The sequence below is a fragment of the Triturus cristatus genome, chromosome 2_2 (assembly GCF_964204655.1).
Source record: "Triturus cristatus chromosome 2_2, aTriCri1.1, whole genome shotgun sequence".
Lineage (NCBI taxonomy): Eukaryota > Metazoa > Chordata > Amphibia > Caudata > Salamandridae > Triturus > Triturus cristatus.
Window position 1 is genome coordinate 227,394,457 of NC_140582.1, and position 25,706 is coordinate 227,420,162.

The following is a 25,706-nucleotide window of genomic DNA, read 5'->3' on the forward strand; positions in this document are numbered from 1 at the left end:
TTGGATCACGAATGGCGTCTTCACTCGGAGGTGGTGCAAGGTCTCTTTCAGCAGTGGGGAGAACCTTGGTTAGATCGATTTGCCACCGAAGAGAACGCGCAATTTCAGCAGTTCTGCGTGTTGGAGTTTCCAAGGCGGCACTCGCTAGGTGATGCTTTTCAACACGAGTGGAGTTGCGGTCTGTTGTACGCCTTCCCGTCTATACCACTTCTGCCAAAATGCTGAAGATCAGGCGCGACCAGGCCCAAGTCATTCTTGTGGCACCAGACTGGGCTCGAAGAGTTTGGTATCACGAGCTACTCAGTATGAGCGTGGATCCCCCGATCCGACTGACTCTTCGGGAGGATCTCATGTCGCAGCAACAGGGGACGGTTCTCCACACGAACCTGTCCAGCCTCCACCTCCTTGCGTGGAGATTGAGCGGCAACAGCGGATTCCATTTGACTTACCTCCCGAAGTCTGCAATGTGATTCTGACAGCCAGGATTCCCTCCGCTAAAACGGTATACGCCTGTCGGTGGAAAGAATTTGTGGCATGGTGCACAGCAAAATCTGTTAATCCTCTTGCTGCCCCTCTTTCTGAGGTCCTATTGTTCCTCCTTTCTTTGGCCTTTCATCAAGGGCTACCTCTCTGCTCTTTCAGCCTTTCTTAGGTTGCCTGATCAACCCTCTCTTTTCAAGTCCCTGGTTTTCAATAGATTTCTCAAAGGCATTACTCGCCTTTTCCCTCCTATTCCTTTTGTGATGCCTCAATGGGACTTGAACTTGGTTCTCACATTTCTGATGTGCGCTCCTTTTGAGCCTCTTGATAACTGTCCTTTGCGGTTATTGACTTTGAAAACTGTCTTCCTGTTGGCCATGACCTCCGCTCGGCAGGTGAGTGAGCTCCAGGCTCTTTCCTGCAAACCTCCTTTCCTGGTGATTCATCCAGACAAGGTTGTGCTTTGACTGCGTCCGTCCTTTCTACCTAAAGTAGTCTCTGCCTTTCATCTCGGGCAAACTGTAACTCTGCCCACTTTCTTTCCGCCTCCACACCCTTCAAGAGAAGAGGAGAGGCTCCACCGTCTGGACCCAAAACGTGCGCTCTCGTTCTATCTCAACCGCAAACAGTTCCGGGTGGATGACCAGCTCTTTGTTGGCTATGTGGGCGCCAAGAAAGGCCGGGCTGTGCACAAGCGAACTATCTCCCGATGGGTTGTCTTGTGCATTAAAGCCTGTTACTCTATGGCTAAAAAGGAACCTCCGGTTGGGCTGTGCACCCTTTCTACCAAGGCGACAGCGGCTACCACAGCATTGGGACGTGGTGTCCCCCTGCAAGACATCTGTCAGGCGGCCACTTGAGCCTCGTTGCATACTTTCACTAAGAACTATTGCCTTGACAGTCCGGTCCGGAGAGACGGCTTCTTTGGCCGTTCCGTTCTCCGTGACTTTCTGGTGTAATCTCACTTCGCAGACCCACCACCGGGGTTGGTATTGCTTGCGTATGTATTCTAAGGTAAGGAATCTATCACTAACGTGTCTCTTTCAGATGCACAAGTTACTTACTTGTGTAACGATATAGCTGTAAGAGACATTAGTTAGTGATAGATTCCTTACCATCCACGTTCTGCGAACTGTTCTCTAGGGTTCAGGTCATCCCTTTCAGGGCCCTAATTCTATTGCACCAGTAGTCTGTCTCTGGCATGGCTCTGCGCTTCTGGCGCGGAAAAGTTTGGTACAGAACTGACATCAGCGCGCGTCCAAGTAGCTCTGACGACGTCATCTCAGCAGCTACGACGCCAGCGGCGTACGCGGAACCGTACGACGACTCCTACCGACGCGCAGGGGTACTGCTGACGAAAACTTTCCGGTTCCAGTCTGATGCCTGGGGATATTCTAAGGTAAGGAATCTATCACTAACTAATGTCTCTTACAGATATATTGTTCCACAAGTAAGTAACTTGTGCTTTAACACAAGCGTGGTCCTAAAAAGCTATCGCCCCGCCACTGCGTTTGAATAAACATTTTAACACACGCGCGGTCCTAAAAAGCTATTGCCACACCATTGTGGGAATGAAAAAAGAATGTGCTCACCGAGCAATTTGAAGACAGTGTGTCACGCCGCGGAGTAAAAGAACCAGTCCCGGTGGCCATGGCCAAAAGTGGACAAGGCGGTAACCGGGAGGGACTAAGAAGCCTCCTTTTCAATCATGAGCCAGCGTTTACCATGGAGGAGGACGCCAGCGAATGAAAAAGATGGGCAGGTCTTCTGAGAGCTTTGGAATAAGTATCTGAAAGAAACACGTTAGTTAGATTCCTCACCTTAGAATATCCCCAGGCGTCAGACTGGATCCGGAAGATTTTTCGTCAGAAATACCCCTTGCGCGTTGCTAGGCGGCGTCTGCGGCTCCGCGTCCGTCGTCGGCGTCGTGCGCCGGAATGACGTCGTCGGAGTACTTAGACGCCGCCCTCGCGCGCTGACGTCAGTTATTCTTTTTTCCGCGCCAGTAAGCGCAGATCCGGGAGAGCTACCCCTTTAGTCAATTTTTGACTAACTTTTTTGACTCTCGGCCATGAGGAGCCTGGCCCCGCCGTCGACGCCCGCTGGCGCGCCTTCGGGCCCCGCGGACTTGACTGGGTGACCTCGCATGCCGGCGGCTCCGGCCCCGGCGCCGTTGGCGGCTCCGGCCCCGACGCCGCAGGTCCCCGAGGGGCCTGAGCCTGGGCCCCCGTCGACGCCGGTCGACCTCGTAACGCCTCCTCCGCCGACACCGATACCACCCCGACGCCGGCTCCGGTCGACGTCGATCCCCGGTTCAGCCCCTGTCCGGTCCCGACGCCGATGCGGTGCCGCCCGACGCCGCATCCGACGCCGCTAGGGACACATGTTGTCTATCGACCGGCTCCGATCATTCCTCCTGTTTACCAGGAATCGGATGACGGGGGTGACTGGGAGGGGTCTGATGACTCTATGGCCCTTCAGAGCCAACTTGCACAGGACTGGGCAGATGAACTGGGGGAGGCCAGTGGGTTGGATACCTCTCCGGACACTGGATTCATTTCTCCTCCGACTGTGGCTTCGGAGGAGGGTGCAGCTTTTTCTGTGGTGCTGCGCAAAGCGGCCGAAGCCCTTGGGCTTGAGCTGCCTGCCGTGGCTGTGAGGACTAACATCCTCACTGAGGTGCTTCAGTCTGCCGCATGCTCCACTGAGATTCTGCTGCCATTCAATGAGGCCCTCACTGACGTTCTGCAGGGCACCTGGTCCAAGCCCTCCACAGTCCCTCCTGTGGATAGGAACGTTGCCAGGCGCCACCGCCCTGCTCCGGGCGACCCCAGTTTTCTGTCCCAACACCCCACCCCGAGAGTCTGGTTATCCAGGCCTCTACCTCCCAATCCTCCTTCCCGTCCGCTCCTCCGGACCGGGATTCCAAGAGACTGGAACAGTTTGGCAAGAAGCTGTTCTCTTCGCTCAGTTTGGGCCTGCGGTCTTTGAACACCGCCTGTCTCTTGGACCGTTATTCCCACTCTCTGTGGGATGCGGTGGAGGACGTGATGCCACTGTGCCCGGAGGAGGCCCGGGCGCGGCTTTCCTCGGCCCTGGCCGATGGGAGAGATGCAGCGCGCCATGCAATCCGATGTGGACTCGACACTACGGACTCGCTGGGTAGGGCGATTTCTACCACGGTGGCGCTTCGGCGTCACGCCTGGCTGCGGTCCACGTCTTTTTCAGGGGATGTCCAGAGCACCCTCATGGACATGCCTTTTGATGGCGCTCGCCTTTTTTGTGACAAAGCGGACAGTGCGCTGGCTCGCTTCAAGGACTCCCGGGCCATGGCCACGTCCTTGGGCCTCTCGGCCCCGCGGCCACAACTTTCCGCTTTTCGCTCCTTTCGTGGCCAAGGAAGGGGCACCTCCTCACGTCCGCCTAGCCACCGGCCGCAGAACCAGCCTGCACGCGGTCGCGGACGTGGTTTCCGCCGAGGCGGTACCGGAGGAAGACTCGGTCAGTCCACATCCACCCCGGCAGCATCCGCCTCAAAGCCTTCCTAGTCCGAGCTTTCAGGCCCATTCCACGCCAGTGGGCGGCAGAGTTCGCCATCACCTGCTCCACTGGCGTTCCATCACGTCTGACAGGTGGGTGCTGCAAATCGTCCGAAGGGGCTACTCCCTCCCCTTCGAGACGACCCCTCCAGCCATGCCACCGCAGCACCACCGTATCTCGGGGGATCATTTGAATCTTCTCCACGAGGAGGTTTCGGCCCTCTTGGCCAAGGGGGCCATCGAGCGCGTTCCGAGCCCAGAAGTAGGTTGTGGTTGTTATTCCCACTACTTTCTGGTTCCCAAGAAGGGCAAGGGGGGCCTACGCCCTATCTTGGACCTCGAACGTCAATGCCTTCCTCCGGAAGGAACGGTTCAAAATGTTGACTTTGGCTCAGGTTCTAGCTGCCCTAGACCCTGGAGACTGGATGGTAGCGTTGGACTTGCAGGACGCATATTTCCACATCCCCGTCCTGCCGGCCCACTGGCGTTACCTGCGGTTCACGGTGGGTCAGGAGCACTTTCAGTTCACCGTGCTCCCCTTCGGCCTTACCAGTGCCCCTCGGGTGTTCACGAAAGTGATGGCGGTGGCCGCAGCTCATCTGCGCAGATCAGGGGTTCCAGTCTTCCCCTATCTCGACGACTGGTTATTGAAGGCGGGCTCGCCCCGGGCAGTCGTCTCCCAGCTCCAGACTATGGCGATCTCCTGCATTTGCTGGGGTTTTCCATCAACGTGCCGAAGTCACACCTGAGCCCCTCTCAGAAGCTCCTCTTCATCGGAGCGGTTCTCGATTCGGTGCAGTTCCGGGTCCATCCACCGGAGCAGTGGGTCCGGGATGTACTGGCCCTGATTCCCATCTTTCGGCCTCTATCCTGCGTTTCGGTCAGGCTAGTGTTGTGGCTTTTGTGGCTGATGGCCTCCTGCATCCTACTAGTGCATCACGCCAGGCGGCGCATGCGGGCTCTGCAGTGGGACCTGAAGTTTCAGTGGGCCCAGCATCACGACAACCTGTCCGACCATGTCTTGATCTCGGAGGGCACTGCACAGCAGTTGCAGTGGTGGCTCACGGACCGCAATTGGGTCACGGGCAAGAGCCTCTCCCTACCGGAGCATGTCGTAGTGACTGATGCGTCCCTCCTGGGATGGGGTGGCCATATGGGAGAGGCGGAGATCAGAGGCCTCTGGTCTCCGGCGGAGTCTCGCCTCCACATCAACTTGTTGGAGCTGCGAGCGATCCAGCTTGCACTGAAAGCCTTCCTTCCCTCTGTCCGGGGAAGTGTTGTGCAGGTGTTCACGGACAACACCACCACCATGTGGTATTGCAACAAACAGGGCGGGGTCGTGGACCCTTTGTCAGGAGGCTCTGCGCCTCTGGACATGGCTGGAACACCAGGGCGTTACCCTGGTGGTTCAACATCTGGCGGGCTCTCTGAACGCCAGAGCAGACTAACTCAGCCGCCGGTGCATGATGGATCACGGATGGCGTCTGAACTCCGAGGTGGCGCAAGGTCTCTTTCAGCAGTGGGGAGAGCCTTGGTTAGATCAATTCGCCACCGACGGGAACGCGCAATGTCAGCAGTTCTGGGCGTTGGAATTTCCAAGGCAGCACTCGCTCTGCGACACTTTTCGTAGCAAGTGGAGTTGCGGTCTGTTGTACGCCTTTCCGCTTATACCACTTCTGCCCAGAGTGCTGAAGAAGATCAGGCGCAACCTGGCCCAAGTCATCTTGGTGGCTCCGGATTGGGCAAAAAGGTACTGGTATCCCGAGCTACTCAGTATGTTGACCAATCCTCCGATACGTCTGCCCCTTCGGGAGGATCTTCTGTCGCAGCAGCAGGGGACGGTCCTCCACCCGAACCTGTCCAGCCTCCACCTCCATGCATGGAGATTGAGCGGCGGCAGTTGATGCCATTTGACTTGCCTCCTGAAGTCTGTGATATCATTCTGGCAGCCAGGCGTCCCTCCACAAAGACGGTATACGCCTGCCGGTGGAACAAATTTGTGGCATGGTGCACAGCAAAGGCTGTGGATCCCCTTTCCGCCCCTCTTTCTGAGGTTCTCCTCTTTCTTCCTTCTTTGGCCTGGCAGGGCTCTGCCCTGGGCACCTTGAAAGGTTATCTTGCTGCTCTCTCTGCCTTCTTACGGCTTCCAGATCAGCCCTCTCTTTTCAAGTCCCCTGTAGTGTCACGCTTTCTTAAAGGCATTACTCACACGTTCCCTCCTGTCCCTTTTGTAATGCCTCAGTGGGACTTGAATCTTGTCTTGACATTCCTGATGTGCGATCCCTTTGAGCCTCTTCACAATTGTCCTCTTCGTCTTCTCACTCTTAAGACTGCTTTCCTGGTAGCCATCACCTCGGCTAGACGGGTGAGTGAGCTCCAGGCTTTATCATCAAAGCCTCCTTTTCTCTCTGTTCATCTGGACAAGGTTGTCCTTCGGCCTCGTCCTTCCTTTCTTCCGAAAGTGGTGACCCCCTTTCATCTTGGGCAATCTGTCACCTTGCCCACCTTCTTTCCGCCTCCGCATCCTTCCAAAGAGGAAGAGCGGCTCCACCGTCTGGACCCAAAACGTGCGCTCTCCTTTTATTTGGACCGCACAAAACAGTTCCGAGTGGACGACCAGCTTTTCGTTGGCTACGTGGGTGCAAAGAAGGGAAAAGCTGTACACAAACGGACCATCTCCCGGTGGGTCGTTTTGTGTATAAAAATCTGTTATTCCTTGGCAAAAAAGGAACCCCCTGTTGGGCTGCGCGCCCATTCTACTCGGGCCACAGCGGCTACTACTGCTTTGGGACGGGGAGTCCCTTTGCAGGACATCTGTCAGGCGGCAACGTGGGCTTCGCTGCACACGTTTGCCAGGCATTATTGCCTGGACAGCCAAGTCCGGAGGGATGGCTTCTTTGGCCGTTCTGTCCTCCAGGACTTTCTGGTGTGATCTTGGTTCGCAGACCCACCACCGGGGTTGGTATTGCTTGGGTATCTATTCTAAGGTGAGGAATCTAACGTGTTTCTTTCAGATGAACAAGTTACTTACCTTCGGTAACGATGTATCTGTAAGAAACATTAGTTAGTTAGATTCCTCACCGACCCACCCATCCTCCCCGTTCTGCGAACTGACATCTAGGGTTAAGGTCTATCCCTTTCAGGGCCCTAGAATTTTTTGGCACCAGTGTCGGTGTCTTGTATGGCTCTGCGTTCCTGGCGCGGAAGGCTATGTACAAGAACTGACGTCAGCGCGCGAGGGCGTCGTCTAAGTACTCCGATGACGTCATTCCGGCGCACGACGCCGACGACTGACTCGGAGCTGCAGACGACGCCTAGCGACGCGCAAGGGGTATTGCTGACGAAAAATCTTCCGGATCCAGTCTGACGCCTGGGGATATTCTAAGGTGAGGAATCTAACTAACTAATGTTTCTTACAGATACATCGTTACCGAAGGTAAGTAACTTGTTCATTGATTCCAAGAAGCCTTGCATGGCGAGGACAGCGCATGCGCTGCTAACGCCAGGTGAGACCTAAAAAGAAGCAGTCTCGAGGGCTAGCAGAGACTCGTTCACAGCAAAGCTCCCTCTGTAATGTGGACTCGCAAGGGGCCATGTACGTGGGGTGGCAAAAGGGCAGGAGACCTGCGCAAAGCACTGAAAAGTGGTTGGAGCTCATAATCAGTCAAATGGGTCCTGAAGCAAGATTGTTGACCGCTCATTTTGGGACTTGCTTAGTTTCCCGGAGTATTGGAAACTGCCAAAGCAGAGATTGCTGAGATCTTTATTTATTTTTAAGTTACCTGTGGGGCTCCATTATATCCATTTGCTACAGTTGCCTTTTCCATTTCTTTCACAGTCTTTCATTCAGTGACACACATTCTGATGCTTATTACTTTTAAGTCTGTTATTCTAAATTGGACTGTCATTATCATGCTATAGTTCAACGAAATGTTGAATTGCTTAAACAGTGAAATAGTGAAAAGCTTAAATAGTGATCACACACACACTTAGTTTAAACTGTTGTGATGTTCTAGGTTTTTATAAAGATTCTCTCTATCTCTTTTTTATTTCATACAGGGAGTTCTGGAGGTGGGATTAAATTGTATATGCAGGAACTGCTACTCATCACACAGAAGGCTTTGCAGTCCCAGTCATGGAAGATGAAAGCCCAAGGTGCAGCTACCATGGCCTCTATTGCTAAACAGCAGACTGGTTCCCTGGTGCCACCACATCTAGGTCTGATGCTCAATGCACTTTTACAAGGATTGCCTGGTCGCACATGGGCAGGCAAGGTAAAGTATCTAAGTGCACCCTTCATAAATGTTTTTACATCCTACCTTTATATGCGTAAAACATTTTTTTGAAATCTTTTTCACCTGATGTGTATCAGAATTCCAACTGAATCTTTTGCAACTATTATATTAGATTGAAGAGCAAGTGTAGCTTTCTCAGATATTTGTTTTGTTTATTTTAAAAACAGTTTTTATATTGTCTGTTGAATTGTAAGTAATGCAAAGTTAGTGCTACAAAATGTTGTGGGGAAAGCCATGAGGAAATCCATCTGTTATTGAACTTTTGCTGCTACTCGAGCATTTCTGCTGGTTGCTGTTAGAAATGGGATCTCTGGTTCGCTAAGGCTTGCGCCAAAGCCAGGCAGAGACCACCACTCTCTAGTCAGGGCAAGGGAGTTACACGCCAAAGATAACCCCGGCTCACCCCCTTGGTAGCTTGGCACGAGAGGTAAGGCTTATCCCGGAGGCCATGTGTAAAGCATTTGCGCACGCACACAGCAACAGCATCCCAGGCACACCACAAAAGGAACTCCACACAAGGGTTTATCAAAAATAGCCTTTGTATTCTCATAACACATTAGAATAGTAAACACATTATATACATGGTGACCCCTGGCACTAGGTCATATTTACAAGGGATTACATACACCTGACCGGGTCAATTGGGCCACTGTCAGAATCATCAGAAGCACAAATAGTGCAGAATTAATAATAAATATAGAACACAACCAGTAATTACTGGTAGACACTGTGTTTCTGCGCCAACCTCATAAGCATAACCGCATTATGCAATAACCTCATAAGTCTAAACGCATTAGACCATAACCTCACAAGCATAAACACATTATGCAATAATCTCACTTGCATAAACACATTATGCAATTCTCTCTCTGTCTAAACGCATTCGAAAGTAACCTCACACATAAACACATTATGCATAAAACAGGGTGCGTAAATCATAGTACATGACTCACATTTCCTAGCACCACATAAATCACCTTAGGGCCTGGCGCACTACAAACCTCCCTGTCCCCCTGGCCAACTGGCCTTCTCAAGGGGGGTCAAACGCCCGGTGTCCAGAATGTCTGGGCTGCTGCCTAGCAGCTGAATCACAAGTGCGCCACTGCGCAAACCTAAACATAGCAGCTGCCCACTACTTGCTGGCCAGCTGTGAAGCTCACTGGCACTCACTGTGCCTTTGGTCCCTCTCAGGGACTCTCGCTCAATGGTGCCCAGCTCGTGGCACTTCGCATAAAGGAGGGGGGCCCGGCACCTCTGTGCCCTCTGGACCCCCCTAGGTACTAAATCACATGCCCCCCTCGTTGAGGTGGCCCGCTCTCGCGGGACCACCCAGGCACCGATAATGCACCTTGATCTGCCCCCGCGACTCTAGTGCCCACGGGAGCCTTCTTATGCACTCCAGCAGCTGCTCAACAACGTTGGAGCTGCCCGCTGCCGGACGGGGCCGCTCTGACTCTGACTCTGCCTCTCCCAGCACTGACTAACTCGAGCTCCACTCACCGGCTGCAGTGCTTCTCTCGTGGCGCGGGGCTTCCCTTCGCTCCTGGGAGCCCTGCACTGCCGTCGGCGGCCTCAGCCGCTTTTACTCTTCACCCGGGCCCCCTCCTGGGACCCGGGACTTGTCATGGGCACTCGGGGAGGCGGGGTAGGCTCCCGTCCTCCTCTCTTGCAGCCCATCTTCTGACCGCACTTCCTTTTCGGCCGCGCTGCAATTGGTCAGCCGGCCGTGATGTCCTGCCCACAACCAGGCAACGGTGCCTGTCTTCCGGGTCGTGCTCAGTTGCGGCCCGGGAGTTTCTTTTCGGCGGCAATGAGGTGTAGGCTCCCTCTCAATTAAAATTGATATAAAGCGGGGTGGGCACCCGCTAGGCTCCTGAAAGAATGTGGGATGGCCACCCTCCTTGAAAAAAAGACATAAGCGGGGTGGGCACCCGCAAAGGGCACAACGGGGGAATCCCTACGCTGGGGATTCCCTCCTAGCAGCATGAGCAACCCAGCGCTGTAAAGCTCCAGCGCTCCCCTCTCCTGGGGGAATCAAAACACAGCGCTCCTTCCTCCTGGGGAAAATGCAATTAAAGCGCTCTTCAGATATAGGAGCCACAGCTCCACAGCAAAAGTCCAGGAGAGGTTCAGGGGAATAACTGGGCCCAGAGGCCAGCACACAGGGCCTCCAGCAGGGATGCAGCCCCCATGGCGGTCCCTCCTGGGTCCCAGCAGCAGCAAGCCCCACTCGGTCAGGATCAGGAACAGAACAACATCATGGGGTCACAGACCCTATATTTATAATATTTTATTTATAAACTTTATTCGATATAAAAAATATCATAAAAGTATAAAACAATCTTTTTTATTTTTTATTTTTTTTAAACAGTGGTATTAAAAACTCTTCATTATTTACACACTTTTGTACGATATAGTGAACAAGTTTCCACATTCCCCAGTTTGGCCAAACTATACATTTGATAAAAGGTGTAAGGTGCATAATTAAAGTAAAACAATGGACAAAATTCATTGCATTAATATCCCAGCCATGTCGGCCAAATTGAAAGAAGGCTAGCTCAAGGCAAACTATTCAGCGATTGTTTCATCTTGATGAGCTTTTGTCTTATCCTCCATGCACTGCCAAGAAACTTTGCTGTACCACAGATTACACTGAAGATAAGTGACTCATGGGTTAGAATGCGTAGAGCCACCCTGTAGGATGTACAGCCCAAATTAATACAGACTGGTTTTAGCCACCTTGACCTCACTTGGCTATATGCCCTGCAGGCAAACATAAAGTGTGCAATAGATTGCGTGGGGGAGGCACAACCCGGGCAGCCCGCGTCATTCTCCTTCTGGTTGCTCCACCCTCCTTGAAAATCACGGAGAGGAAGTGTGCTGTATCTAAACTTTAGGTACAGCACCCTGTCTCCCGGAGACTCAATAAGGTCCAGGAAAGATTCCAGTCTGGGGACAGGTTTGACATCTAGGAATCTCTCTGTCAAAATGCCATTCTGGTTCCTATTAACAGTGGCAGAGACCCAGTCCCAGTACAATTTTTTTACCAGCTGTTTTGGCGGTGGCATCTGGCTCTCCCATGCCCAGTCCAGACCGATTTCACCCACCAATTTTTTCAAATTGGATACCCGACCAATTTTTTGTCCTGCACCCAGATGTAATAACTCACTCAGGCCAGAGGCATAGTGGCTCAGGTCAGGAGACCTCCTGAGCCGAGTCCAATACTTTATATTTATATTAGCAACTCCCTTTGTGTCACAGCACAGGGTTTAGGGATACCAGTTAGCACTGGTTTGGGGGAGTTTTGGAGCACTTTGTTGTGCTCAGCTCCTCTCTCAGGTGGGGGCTAGGTGCTCAGACGCACCACAGGGGACGGAGCTAGCATTGTGGAGGGAAGGCACAGCCCTATTCAGGTTCCAGGTGCAACTCCTCCCTCCCATCTGCATGCAGACCTCTCTATTCACCACTGGGCTGACTCACCCTGGCTCTTGGAATTCCCCACACCATCCAGCACTTGTCAATCACAAGCCAGACATGCACTCCACATCAGGCAGGCAGACACACAGCACACAGAAATGCCAACTTCTAAAAGTGGCACTTCTCCACTAGTCACCATAAATCTGCACACACCATTGCGCAGCATTTATTCTCACGAGTTCGCTTATACTAAATTCGACCCTGCGCTCCTCTCACCTCAGGAATTACCATGGAGACACATATCCCCCATGCATTTCTATGGGAGGGTAGGCCAATCTCACCACACACACTCAGAGCGCACGCACTTTACACTGGGCTAAAGTGCGCAGAGGCCAAAAATCACAACCACTATGTCAGAGCTTAAGGCAAAAAAGTTCAGGGGTGAACCTGCCAAGAAGGGCCAAGTCCAACAGTTGCACAGTGCACCTTTTGGGAGCATTTTACTTGTGTCTGCCAAACGTAGCACCATTTTTACTCTGCTCCACTGGACCATTTTCTGGCTTGGGTTAGTGGTCTAGTTGCTATAGACCAGCTCCCAAGCACCTACTTAAGGAGACCCACGCCACAGACTTGCTGCGGGCGCGACACTGATGCACCAAAGGCAAGCCCATCTGCGCCTGCCCACTTACGGATCGCGTTCCAGTGACAGCTGTGCCGCTCGTTTGTCTACCTCTCAGGTTTGCCCCCTTACAAGAGAAGCTCTCCTAGCCTTGAATTGCGGTCTGTGCCACTCTACCTTGCTTTATGACCCTGCATTTGATAGTGCCTCTGACTTTGTGTAAAGCCTGTGATTTCACCCTAAAGGCTCTAGCCACGCCTGGGTAGGGGTTTCGTTACCCCACGTGGCATCGAACAGAGTGGTCTGCTTTAGAGCCTATCTTATTTACTGTAGTTCCCTCCCCAAACACTGCCCTTACATAGAGCTTTTACTATATGAAAATACTTAGCATCTCCTGTTTCTCACTGAAACATGTCTCAGGGACGGCTCTAATCCACACCTTGCTTTGGTCATTCCCCTGTGAATTGGATCCTGTGTGCCAACCAGGATGGAGATAGGTTGAGAGGTGGTATAGCCATTATACTCTGGGCTATATTGGAGGTTTTGTCATCTAGTTTTGGCCAAATTGGGAATATTGAGGGCCTCACCTTCTGCGTTATCTTACCCTCTTTCTCCTTCGCCAACTTGTTGATCTTTAAACCCCCGGACTGTTCCAACAGCTGCCTACCTCAACTATGTGATGCTATTGCCCAACTATCCTTACAATATGCCAACTTCACAGTTTGAGCAGACTTTAACACTCATGTCGTTTTCAAGAACGGCTTGAGGCTTCTCCGTAGACCCAGAACCTGGCAGGCCTTAACCTGACCCCACCCATATAGTAAGCCACATATTGGACTTCAGCTTCTCCAACATCACTGGTCTCCAAACCGGTGTCCCCATGCACCTGGTATGGATGGACCATTTCCTTGTCGTGTTTACTTTGTATGGCTTATGAAACCTGTTAGTGACCAGGACCGCACCAGAGTAGGAGAAACTAGCGGAATGTTACAAAGGAGGACTTTGTGCTCTCTTTTCAATCTTCCCTTCCATCTTTCACAGGCAATCCCGATAATGACTAACTCCTATTTAATCAATGGATCTCTAAGGCTTTGGATCTTATTTCACCCTTAAAAACACTTCTTTCCAAAAGATCCAAGCCATCTGCTTTCAGGTTTTCCCACCACCCTAAGAGCTGAGAAAAGCCTTTGTAAAAAACTTAGCGCAGCTGGAGAAGGTCTTCTTACCCTGTAGCAAAACACTCCTACAAGACAGCTCTCAAAATATTCTGCAAACTTACGCGGCAAACTATGAGAGAGTATATGACGTTGCGCAGCGAGAATGCAGCCCACTCTTCTCTTGAAGTCTTCAAAATTGAAAAATCTTTAATCGCCCCTGAAGTGGTTAAAAGTGCCTATCTGAAAGAGGCACGTTAGTGATAGATTCCTTACCCTAGAATATTCCCCAGGCGTCAGTCTGGATCCGGAAAGTTTTCTGCTTAGCAGTACCCCTGCTCGCCAGCAGGCGGCGCCTTGCGGCTCAGCTCCCGTCACTGGCGTCGTGCACGCTGGGATGACGTCACGGAGCCTACTTAGGTGCCACCCATGCGCGCTGACGTCTTTTTCTGCGCCGAAAGAGCAGATCCGGATTGAGCGCGTACCTCGGTCAATTTTTGACCACTTTTTGAGACTTTTTTTGTCTTTTTCTCTTGTCTCCTGGTGCACGTAGGGATGCCCGGTCTTGCGGGTTGTGCCACCGTAATATGTCGGTGGCGGACCCCCATGATGTCTGCCTCTACTGCCTGGACTGCCGTGCCATGGCCCCGAAGGCATTGCGGGAGCGGCGCCTGAAGTTGCTGGAGGTCCGGCACTCCTCTCGCTGCCGCTCCGGGTCTAGGGGCCGTTCGTGGGACCGCTTGCGAGACCGCAGCCGCCGCTCCTCGGACTCTAAGTCTTCACCTTCTGATTCAAGTAAGCAACGCCATAAGAAGAAGTCAAAGAAGCGCGTTTGCTCTCTGACGTCCCTCCGTTGCTCCCCAAAGGCGGACGTGGGGGACAGGGGCTCCACCCCTGCGGCTCCACTGGAGCCTGGGAGTCCCGCGGCCTACCCGGGTCCGTCAGCGACTCCCGATCAGCGGCAAGTGTTTCTTGCTGCCTTGGACCGCCTGTTTAGGCCTCGAGCTCCCGCCGATGTGCCTGCGGGCCCCGCGGCCCCGTGTCCAGATCCTGTTGACCCGGCGGCACCGTGCCCCGGAGCCACTGGATCCAGAACCCGCTGCTCCGGCCCTGGTGCCACAAGGTGCAACGCCGCTGGGTCCGACCCCGGCGCTGCCCTTTGCTCCGGCCCCAGCGCCGCCCCTGGCTCCTCCACAGGCGCCGTACTTGGTGCCGTTTTTCCCACCCCTGTTCCGGTTCTCGGACCGTTTCGTTCCAGCCTGGGATCCTCATTGGGATGGGGCTCTGGTTTGGCCCCGGCCGGCGCCACTCCTGACGCCGCTCCCGGCGCTGCTGGACCCCTCTCCAGCTCCGGTCCTGCCGCTGCAACCGGCTCGTTCTACCCCGGAGCCGGATGAGGACTGGGACGGCTCCGAGGACCCCCTTGCGCGGCAGTGTGGCTCTGAGCAGGATTGGGTGGATGACCTTCAAGACGCAGGTGAACTTGATGTGTCTTCTGAACCGGGGTTTGCCTCACCTCCACCTACTATGGAGGAGGGTGCTTCCTACACTATGGTGCTGCGTCGAGCCGCGGAGGCTCTCCACCTCGACCTCTCTATGGTGGCCCTTAAGGCCAACCTCCTTACGGAGGTGCTCCAAACAGCGTCTGCGTCGTCGGAGCCGCTGCTCCCTTTCAATTAGGCCCTTACTGAGGTCCTCGGGGGTGCCGGTGGATTAGAACGTCGCTAGGCGTCATCGCCCAGCACCTGGTGATCCCGCCTTTTTGACCACTCACCCCACGCCTGAGAGCCTGGTCATTCAGGCCTCGACATCGCAGAATGCCTTTCCCTCGGCTCCGCCGGATAAGGACTCTAAGAGGCTGGACCAATATGGCAAGAGGTTGTTCTCCTCAGCCAGTTTGGGGTTGAGGTCGGTTAATACTACCTGCTTATTGGGCCGCTACTCCCATGCAGTGTGGGATTCGGTGGCGGAGGTTCTGCCTCAGTGCTCTGAGGTGGTCCAGGCTGTCCTTTTCCCAAGCAATTGCGGAGGGCAAGGATGCGGCGAAGTTTGCCATCAGGTGTGGTTTGGACTGCTGATTCGCTGGGCAGGGCGATTTCCACAACGGTGGCATTGCGACGCCACGCCTGGTTGCGTTCCCCTGGCTTCTCATCCAATGTCCAGAGCTCGCTCATGGACATGCCCTTCGATGGCTCCCGCCTCTTTGGTGATCAGGCTGACAATGCCCTGGAGCGCTTTAAAAACTCTTGTGCCACAGCCAAGTATTTGGGTCTTTCCTCAAACTCCTGCCACAACAGGGTTTCATTCCTTTTGTGGCCAGGGCAGGGGTACCTGGGCGCGCTCTTCCAGCAAGCCTGTGCAGAACCAGCCTCAGCGAGGCCACGGACGTGGGTTCTGCAGGGGCGGGTCTGGTAACCAGCGTGCGGGGCAGTCCACTTCCACCCCCGCCGCTTCCGCCTCGAAACCTTCCTAATCCGAGCTTCAGGGGGCACCCCATGCCAGTGGGTGGCAGGGTTCACCTCCACCTCCACCACTGGTGCAAAATTACGTCGGAAAAGTGGGTGCTGCAGATAATTTGCCAAGGTTACTCGCTCCCCTTTCTGTCCTCCCCTCTAGCCATGCCACCTCGGTACCACCACATGTCGGGGGATCATTTGGCTCCTCTCAGTCAGGAAGTAATGGCCCTCCTGGCCAAGGGGGCCATCGAGTACGTTCCCGAGCGGGGAAGTCGGGAGTGGCTGCTATTCCCACTACTTCCTGGTACCCAAGAAGGACAATGGGGGCCTGCGCCCCATCTTAGACCTCCGGGACGTCAATCGCTTCCTCCGGAAGGAGAAGTTCAAGATGCTGACTCTGGCTCAGGTCCTGTCTGCCCTGGACCCTGGAGACTAGATGGTAGCGTTGGACTTGCAGGATGCTTATTTTCACATTCCCGTCCTGCCGGCCCACCAGTGTTACTTGCGGTTCACGGTGGGCCAGGAGCATTTTCAGTTTGCCGTGCTCCCCTTCGGTCTTACCAGCACCCCTCGGGTGTTCACGAAGGTGATGGCGGTGGTCGCGGCTCATCTACGCAGGTCAGGGGTGTCAGTCTTCCCCTACCTCGACGACTGGCAGTTGAAGGCGGTTTCGCCCCAGACAGTTGTCTACCACCTCCAGACTATGGCCGACCTGCTTCTGCTGGGGTTCTCCCATCAATGTGCCGAAGTCGCACCTGAGTCCCTCTCAGAAGCTCCCTTTCATCGGAGCGGTTCTGGATTCGACGCTGTTTCGGGTTTATCCTCCCGAACAGCGAGTCTGGGATATTCAGGCTATGGTTCCACTCTTTCAGCCTCTAGCCTGGGTTTCAGTCAGGATGACCCTCCGGCTCCTGGGCCTGATGGCCTCCTACATCCTGCTGGTGCCGCATGCCAGATGGCATATGCAAGCTCTGCAATGGGACCTGAAGTTCCAGTGGGAGCAGCATCAGGGCAACCTGTTTGATCATGTCCAGATCTCTGAGGGCACTGCACGGCAATTGCAGTGGTGGCTCATGAATCTCGATTGGGTCAATGGCAGATCCCTCTCCGTTCCCCAACCGGAGCACACGATAGTGACGGATGCGTCCCTCCTGGGCTGGGGAGGCCACATGGGAGAGGCGGAGATCAGGGGTCTCTGGTCTCTGGCGGTGTCCCGGCTCCATATCAACCTTCTGGAGCTGCGGGCGATCCGATTTGCACTGAAGGCATTCCTTCCCTCTGTCCGGGGAAGTGTAGTGCAGGTGTTCACGGACAACACCACCAGCATGTGGTATTGCAACAAACAGGGCGGGGTGGGGTCGTGGACCCTTTGTCAGGAGGCTCTGCGCCTCTGGACGTGGCTGGAACATCAAGGCATTACCTTGGTGGTTCAACACCTGGCAGGTTCTCTGAACGCCAGGGCGTACGAACTCAGCCGCCGGTGCATGGTGGATCACGAGTGGCGTCTGAACTTGGACGTGGTGCAAGGTCTCTTTCTACGATGGGGAGAGCCTTGGTTAGATCTATTCGCCACCGAAGAGAACGCGCAATTTCATCAGTTCTGCGAGTTGGAATTTCCAAGGCGGCACTCGCTCTGAGACGCTTTTCGTCTCGAGTGGAGCTTCGGTCTGTTGTACGCCTTTCCGCCTATACCAATTCTGCCCATAGTGCTGAAGAAGATCAGGCGCGCGACTGGACCCAAGTAATTCTTGTGGCTCCGGACTGGGTTAGAAGAGTATGGTATCCCGAGCTACTCAGTATAAGGATCGATCCCCCGATCCGTCTGCCTCTTCGGGAGGATCTTCTGTCGCAGCAGCAGGGGACGGTCCTCCACCCAAACCTGTCCAGTCTCCACCTCCATGCTTGGAGATTGAGCGGTGACAGTTGACCCCTGGTCTGTGGGGTGCCTCAGGTCTCTGCCCTCAGTCCGCTGCTCCTAGCGTTACTTTGCCCCTGTAGGAAAGTAGGCTCTGCTTTCATGGTTTTCCCCACTTTTTGCTGGTGTCCCTATGTTTTTTGACTAATCTGACTGGGATCCAGCTAATCAGGACCCCAGTCACTGTGCTTCCTCCGTAAATTGACCATGGTAAGTATTTCGGTCCATCCACAACTGGCTACTGGTGTACCCTTGTATGTCCCTAGAATATGGTACTAAGATACCCAGGGCATAGGCACACCAAGGGTTTCCCATGGGCTGCAGCATGTATTGTGCCATCCATTAGAGACCACATAAACTGTGACTACAGGTCTGCCCTCCTGGTGTTCAGCCACGCTCGAGCAGGGGAAGGTAGAGCTATAGGGTTCCTGTCGCAGGGAGGTGTGACCACCTCCCAGACAGGCGTTAGTGTATTGGGCTGGGGTGGGGGCGCTTGCCAGCATCAGACTGCTTTAGGGCACATTTGGTGTCCTTCTTGCATACTCCAGTTCCAACCAGTTCAGGGTGCCCTTGGCTCCCACTCTTGCACGAAACTGGATGGGACCCCCGAGTCGTCCTAACTCCCTTACTAGGGTATTTAAGGGCTTACCTGTGGGTGGGCCTTGTATTCATTGTGGGACAAGGCTCAAGCCTAAAACCACGTCACTCTTTGACCATCTGGAATCTTGGACTTCGCTGGACTTTGCCTGGATCCAAGACTGCATCAAGGAAGACTCCTGCTGCTTCTGGTCTCTCTGTTCTGCAAGTCTTCTTCGTTGTCTGAGTCTGTGCTTCTTCCAGGATCGTCAACAGACCTGTGGATATCAAGGTCACCCAAAGTAATCTCTCTTGGAGTGAAGGGGTCATTCCCCTGCATCTGCAGGCACCGCAATAACACTGACCGGTCTGCTGCTCCTGACGTCCCATGGACTTCGAAAGGCTCAACACAGGTGGTAGTTCTGCAACTCCCTTGAGGCCTGACCTGTCCTCTCTGTAAGTTTGAGACCAATATCCCTCGACGGAACAGCGGGGACCAAACCCCTGTGCTCCACGTCGACTTGCCAAGGCTTGTTCCCGTTGCATGCCAGAGATCTTCGGGCTACAGGAATCTCCAGCCTCCAGCATCTCTTCCTACCAAGTACAGCATCCTCACTGCATCCTCTGCGCCTTGGGTCTTCCTTCTTGGCATTGCCAATTGGATGGACTCCAACTTTTTAAAACTGAATGCGGATAAATCTGAGGTGCTTTTCTTCAGCCATCTCACCCAACTTGAAGCCGCTTCACTGGCTTCTTGTTGTGAAGAGGATTGAGTTCAAAGCCCTTACATTGGCATTCAGAGCCACTGGCAGCAACGGCCCTTGATACCTGAGAAATAAACTTGGTGGGTACCAACAGGAGAGATCCCTGAAATCTAATCACCTCGGACTCATGCGCATACCAAGGTTGTGGATGGTCTTTTTTGGGACTGACGGCTAACCTGTGGAACACCTTGCCTATCAAGCTCCGTATGGCGGAGTCCTAGCACTGCTTCAGGAATGATCTAAAACTAAGTGTAGATATGAGTGTCCGCTCTTCTTCTACAGTTTCTGCTTTTGAGCGCTGGGACGCCTCAGTCGATGCAGCCATGCGCTTTACAAATACCTTTGATTGATTGATTTATGCCACAGTGTTCCCGCCAAAAGAATTTCTTTTGAACCTCCAACATATCGCTTTGACCCTGAACAACACTCATATATCAAGGGCACAGGATTGTTGTTTGTGTCCCTTTAAGAAAGTGGCTCTGTATATACTGTTCCCAAATAGGTACAGTGTGTACAGAGTCCACAGTCCCCAGAGGTTTGGCAGAGGTTAAAGTTAGATATAACCTTACTCTCTAAAGTGGTAGCTTGGTCGAGCAGTAAGGCAGTATCAGAGGACATTGTAAAGCATTTGTTGTACACACTCAGTCAGCAAATGGTCTCTCACACTCAAGAAATGAACTCTAGGCCAATAGTTTTGTATATAAAAATATATTGTTGTTTTATTTTAGAAGCACAAGTAGATATAAAAATACTTTCTCAGAATGAGATGCTCTAGTTGAATACTTTCAAATAGCAATAGACTTTTAAATGCAATAGTTACAGTTGTTGCAATAGGCAACACAAATTAAACACAATTATAACATTGAGCTCAATGGGAATTTTTAAGTAAATGCAATATCAATTACTTTGCATAGGTTTTTCTTACTCTGGGCTGGATCCTGGATTCAGCCCTAGTGCATCTCCTGTAAAAAGTTGAAAGAAATCGTTTTTGTTACACAGGCGATTTTTAAGGAATATTTGTATGTTTCAAAAATCGACACTTAAAAGAATTTCTGGCAAAAACCAGGCAATGTTATCCTATGGAGGAAAGTTTGGTTATCGGAAAATCGCAGTTGTAATTACTTTTCAGGGTCCGTGCTGGGCACCAAGATCCAGCACTGGGATCTCTCCTGGTAACAGGTGAGTAATTTAGTTTTCGTTGATCGGGTGATTTTTAGTGAATATTTTATAGTTTCAAAACTTGACACTTGGAAGAAATTCCAAGTGAAAACCAGTCAATGTTACCCTATGGAGAAAATGCAAGTTATCGGCTTTCAGGTAAGTACTCGACTGGCAGAGTTAAGGTTCTGGGGTAGACTCGGGGGTCTCCCAGGGTCAGGTAGGTACAGTTGTTACACCCTCAGTGGCACAGGGGCAGCCGGGTGCAGATAGAGTAGGCCCAATGTTAGCCTATGGCGGGCAGGGGGCCTTTGGTTGGTGGCTGCTAGCAGGCAGACCACGTGGCTGTGGGAGCGGAGCTCCTGTCACTTACACAGGGCAAGTGGGGAAGTAGAATAGAACATATGCTGCACTTCCAGTGGCACTCGGGCGGCTGGGTGCAGGGTGCTTTTGGGCCGTCGGGCGCCCAATGTATTTCAATGGGAAAGCTGCAACATGAACAAAGGCTTCAAGCTCGTGGACGGAGATTCTTCAGGTGCGACCACCACTTCGAGAGGTAATTTGGGGAGCTGTAGGTTAGGTAGGCACCCAGGAGTTGGGCACAGGGGGCCGCAGGGTGCCGGGTGCAGGGGTGTCTTTTGGCGTCGGCAAACTTACCCTCTGTCGCGGTTGGGGGAGTTCCCTGGAGTTGAGGCTGCAGGCGTCGTCCGGAGCATCGAGGAGGGTCCTTGAGTGCTGGTTTCTAGGTCACAGTCACCGGGGGGACGTCCTCGTGGTCTTTGTTCACTCAGGGCCGGGCTCGGCGGGTGCAGAGTGTGCTGGCACCAGGGGTTGTTGCTTGTTTAAGCAGAACCACTGCTCGTGGGAGTCCCAGTCTTTAGATGAGCAAGGCAGTCCGGTCCTCCGGGGTTTTCGAGGTTGCTGACCACAGGAGACGCCAGGATTTAGCAGGAGCAGGTTCGAGGGTCGACAGGCCTCTAGGGCTGGGGCCAAGTCAGTTGGTGTTGTCCTCTTGTTAGCAGCTGCACGGCAGGTCTTCTTTCTTCCTGTTCTTCTTCTTGTTTCGGAATCCGGATCTGAGGAAGGAAGGTTCAGGGTGCCCCTAAATACTAAATTTAGGGGCGTTACAGGTAGGGAAAGGTCGGGGACCAATGGGTCCCCTTCCTGGGGTTAGTACACCCCCTGTCCTGCCACTCCCCAGTGGGAGGGGGGCAGGAGCCTAGTCCTGATTGGGTAGGGCTCCCCATCCTCAAGATGGCGGCTGCCTGGAGTTGTGCTTCACCTCGCCTCCCCTACCTGAGGGGTGGGGTTGGCAGAGGCTGGCACACCCCCTTTTCTCCATTAGGTTTTCCCGCCAGTCTTCTCGCCAGAGTGGGGCTCAGAACCGGTGGCGACCAGTTGCTGAGTACAACAAGTGGCCTGGAGAAACTCACAAAGGCGGCATGCCTTTGAAGCTTCCCCTTACCATCCTGGGGGAGGAGGCTTGGCACCTCACCCCAGGATGTGCATTGTTGCAGGCCCCACGAGAGCGGATGGCTCTCTACCCAGGGGGTCAGCAACCTGTCTGCTGGGTGGCAGCTTAGGCAGCCTCTCAGTCAGGACACGGGTTGTGGGTTAGTTTCAGTGGGCAACTCTAATTTGCCCTCTGTCGTGCATTTTACATTAAATCCCACACTGGCATCAGCGTGGGTTTAATGTGCTGAGAAGTTTGATACCAAACTTCTCAGTCTTCAGTGTAGCCATTATGGTGCTGTGGAGTTTGTGATGACAACCTCCCAGCACCGTATACTCTTAATGGCAGCACTGCACTTAAAGTGCCCAGGAATGGACCTGGGTACTGTAGGGGTACAGGGCTCCTGCACCTGTACCCACGCCGCTGGCATGGTGCACCCAGCTAGAGGGGTGACTGAGGTATGCCAGGGCAGTGTATTTGTGGGCATGACACAAAGGGATGTGTGCCATGTCGACTGTTTTTTTTCTGCACCAAGACACTCAGCCTGCAAAGGCAGTGTGTGTGTGTCAGGCTACAGGGCCTCTAAGGGTGGCACAATAAGTGTTGCAGCCCTTAGGGGTCTTCTCTGGTCACAGGGCCCTGGGTACCTAGGGTACCATTTACCAGGGACTGACATGTGGCCAGAGATGCCAATTGGGTTTAGGCTACAATACAGTTTTAGGGAAGGAATACAGGCCCTGGGCACCTGATTGGAAGGAGCCCAGGGCACACTCAGTCAAAGTACATCAGCAATTCAGCAAAATGTGTGGGCATACCATGCAAGAAAGATGGCACTTTCTCACAGTCCCAATCAGCAAGTAAGTCACATAGGCTGCTTTTATAGCTTTTTAGGTCTCGCCTGACCCAGCGCATGCGCTGGTCTGGCGAGACTTATTGAGAGGGCTCCAAAAAGTGCTACCAGGCCAGCCTAGAGCTACAGTGCATGTGCGCGGGCGTGCGCGCCGCGCTTTACCGCAATTACTTTCACTTTCGCGGCCGCTTGGCATAGCCAATAGGTCTCCCTTTTGGGACCTTATAAGTATTTAGTTATGCAACTGTTGCATGGCTAAACACTTATAAGGTCCCAAAGGCGAGACCTATTGGCTATGCCAATGCTTGTTGTTATTTTTGAGCAGTTGGGCTCTGTTCGATTTCATGCAAGGGCGATAGGACCAAATGCCCACTTGGACGAGATAGTGGAATGAGTTGTCCTAGATGTGTTTTTGTAAGAGCGAGAGTTCCTTTAAGAGTGTTCATTCAGCGCTTTTGCAAATATCTTCACGTTCGATCAGTCTAGGAGGTATCCCAAGCAGGGGTACAAGGTGTTTCTAAAGGCTGGGGCCCTCCGCTTTGATGGTTTGACTTGCCTTAAGATTTTCATACTCTGCTTTTGTTTTTTGCCATCCAACATTGAACCCTAGAAACATTAATACTTGTCTCAGAAGAGTGCTTGAAAGCTCTATTTCTAATAGATAACCGTTCCCTCAGATTTAGATATGATCCTCTTCTGCACATTTTTCTATGCATGACAACTGACGGGCGTCAGATGACACTGTATCACACCAGTCATCATTTCACACGGCTTCAATGGAAGTGAAGTAGCAGGTACATATAACATACCAAAGGCTTGGGTGGCACATAGTATTCATTTCTTGGGAGGTGGAGTGCCTAATGTACTCGCCAGAATATTCAGACTTTAAGCCATACTCTGGATGTCACAGAAAACTGTATTAAACTTATCCCCTTCTCAGAATGCCATTGCTCCTTGGATAAGTCACATGGTCTTGTGAAGTTCTCCCAAATGCTTCCCAGGCAATTCGAGAGAGGGAAGCTATATTGATGATTGTCTCTGATAGTGACCCCTTCTTAATGCTGGACTCCATTCTGAAGGAGCTTACTGGAGAAATGGCACAAAAAATGTCAAACACTTGAGATCCTCCACGTCCTACAAAAAAGAGTGGAAGGGAAAATATAGAGAGGTCCATGGAGTTGCCTGATGTCTCTTTGGAGGCCATCCTGATTCTTTAGAAGGCTTTTCCAAAGAGGTCACTTTCCCTCCTTCTTGTGCCTCTGAGTCCCAGTTTCAGGCTTTGGTATAATCTGCAGTACTGGCTGGCTTTTTTCAAAGGCTTTTTTAAGGCTATCTTCCAACTGTTCTAACTCCACTGAAAAGTTGAAGACAATACATTTGGAGAAAAGCTCTTATCTTGATAGATGGAGCCATCAACAATTAAATTGATGTTGAAAAATGTCTCCATGAGCGGATGCCACAGATCAAAAAGGTCACCACATCATAGTTCTTTGTCATATTTGGGTCAGATTATGAAACCTAAGGGTCACTGAATTCTGGATTTAGCTAATTAGATGATCTGCTTCTTCAAATTCACTTTGAATCTGGATTTTATATTGACTCACATAATGCTTGCCTGCTGGACACTTCCCCAGATGCAGATTTCCCTTAGCTAGAAGTACTCTCCATCGGTGAGCCATCTCACTCTGCAGCTGTCTTAAGAAAACGCCGGATAAGCTGCATATTTCCTTTTGTGATGGACTGTTCTGGTTTTAATCTCTTATCTGAGATATTGTCTGAAAATCAGTCCTCTGAAGCCATTTAGTTACACCTTAATAGATGGCATACGAGAGGCATTAGAGAAGCTGCACTGACGTCAGTTTCTTTTCTAGCTTTCTCTACCTTGCAGAGCCAAAGTTCCTCTCCTCAGAACGTTCTCTACCAAATTATTTCTACTTGTAGTGTTTTCAGGGGTGTTTCCCCCGAACTTTCAGGTTTAAGCCTTCTCACTCTTATCAACACAAGATGTTACTATTGGAATCCCAGGATCTGTGTATCTGGTGCCTGGGGCCCACACGTGACATCAAGTCTTGCTCAAAAGGTGACCTCATGCACATCAAGGCCATAAAGCAGCAGGAGGTCAAACTCTTTCTGGCACACACAATCCAGGTCTCCTTCAACCGGCAAGATGCTGCTTCCAACAGCAAAGACTGGTCCTCTAAAAAGAAGCACATGAAGCATTGTAAGATGGGACTCTTAGACTTCTTAATGTTACTCCTGCTCAAGGGGTAGGTCTTCCAATCAGTAATGTTGTTCGCCAATACCAGCATATGCATTATCTTCAGAGCCTGTTTTTGTGATTATGGACCCGGCACTTCATTTGATCCTGGCATTGCATTTGGTCCTGGCAGTGGTTATGAAGTCTCCTGCACTGTTCCGGGAGTTCCCAGCCCCTGAGTCTCACCCTAAACAGTTTGTGGCTTTCAGACAGATGATGCTTGTCCTCTTCCGTTCAACCTGAACTCCTTCAGCCAAGGGGGAAGCTGCAAGAAGCCACCGATCCCCAGACTAGACCTTGTCCTGCAGTACTGTCCCCAGCAATCAATCAATCAATAATTCTTTATTCGGCACTTATAAAGATGCCATTAAAGTACATAAAACAGTTAAAACACATTAAAAACATTAAAAAGACAGTTCAAATCATGTAATTTCTTTTCATTATCCAGGATCTCTATATACAGGGCATTACAATCAACCCATCTGTCTCGAATTCCTTATCCTTACCGCCGTCTTAATAAAACTCATAATACAGGACAGGGTATATGCATCATTGGCCCTTTGCAAAAACAATAAGGCGATCTTGGCATGTCTAAACTTGGCTCTTTTCAAGATTCCCACCAGGAACTTACGCCTAGGTGATGTATAAAATGAGCATAACAAAACAAAATGAAGGGTATCCTGCGGAGACTTGTTGTCGCAGCCGCAGGTACCCTTCTGCTCCACCGTTAAGGTAAAACCAAGAGGATCCGATAATAGGTGATGCAAGAGGTT

The 25,706-nt window shown here is 52.2% G+C and overlaps 1 protein-coding gene across 2 annotated transcripts in view; it reads left to right on the forward strand.

Annotated features, from left to right (window-relative positions):
* ECPAS (Ecm29 proteasome adaptor and scaffold) overlaps window positions 1–25,706 on the forward strand; it is an 819,497-nt gene that overhangs the window by 548,676 nt on the left and 245,115 nt on the right. For both annotated transcript variants that reach the window (XM_085641278.1, XM_085641277.1), the window contains exon 42: window positions 8,079–8,293. In XM_085641278.1, the coding sequence (XP_085497404.1) occupies window positions 8,079–8,293 (215 nt within the window). The remainder of the gene's footprint in view (window positions 1–8,078; window positions 8,294–25,706) is intronic.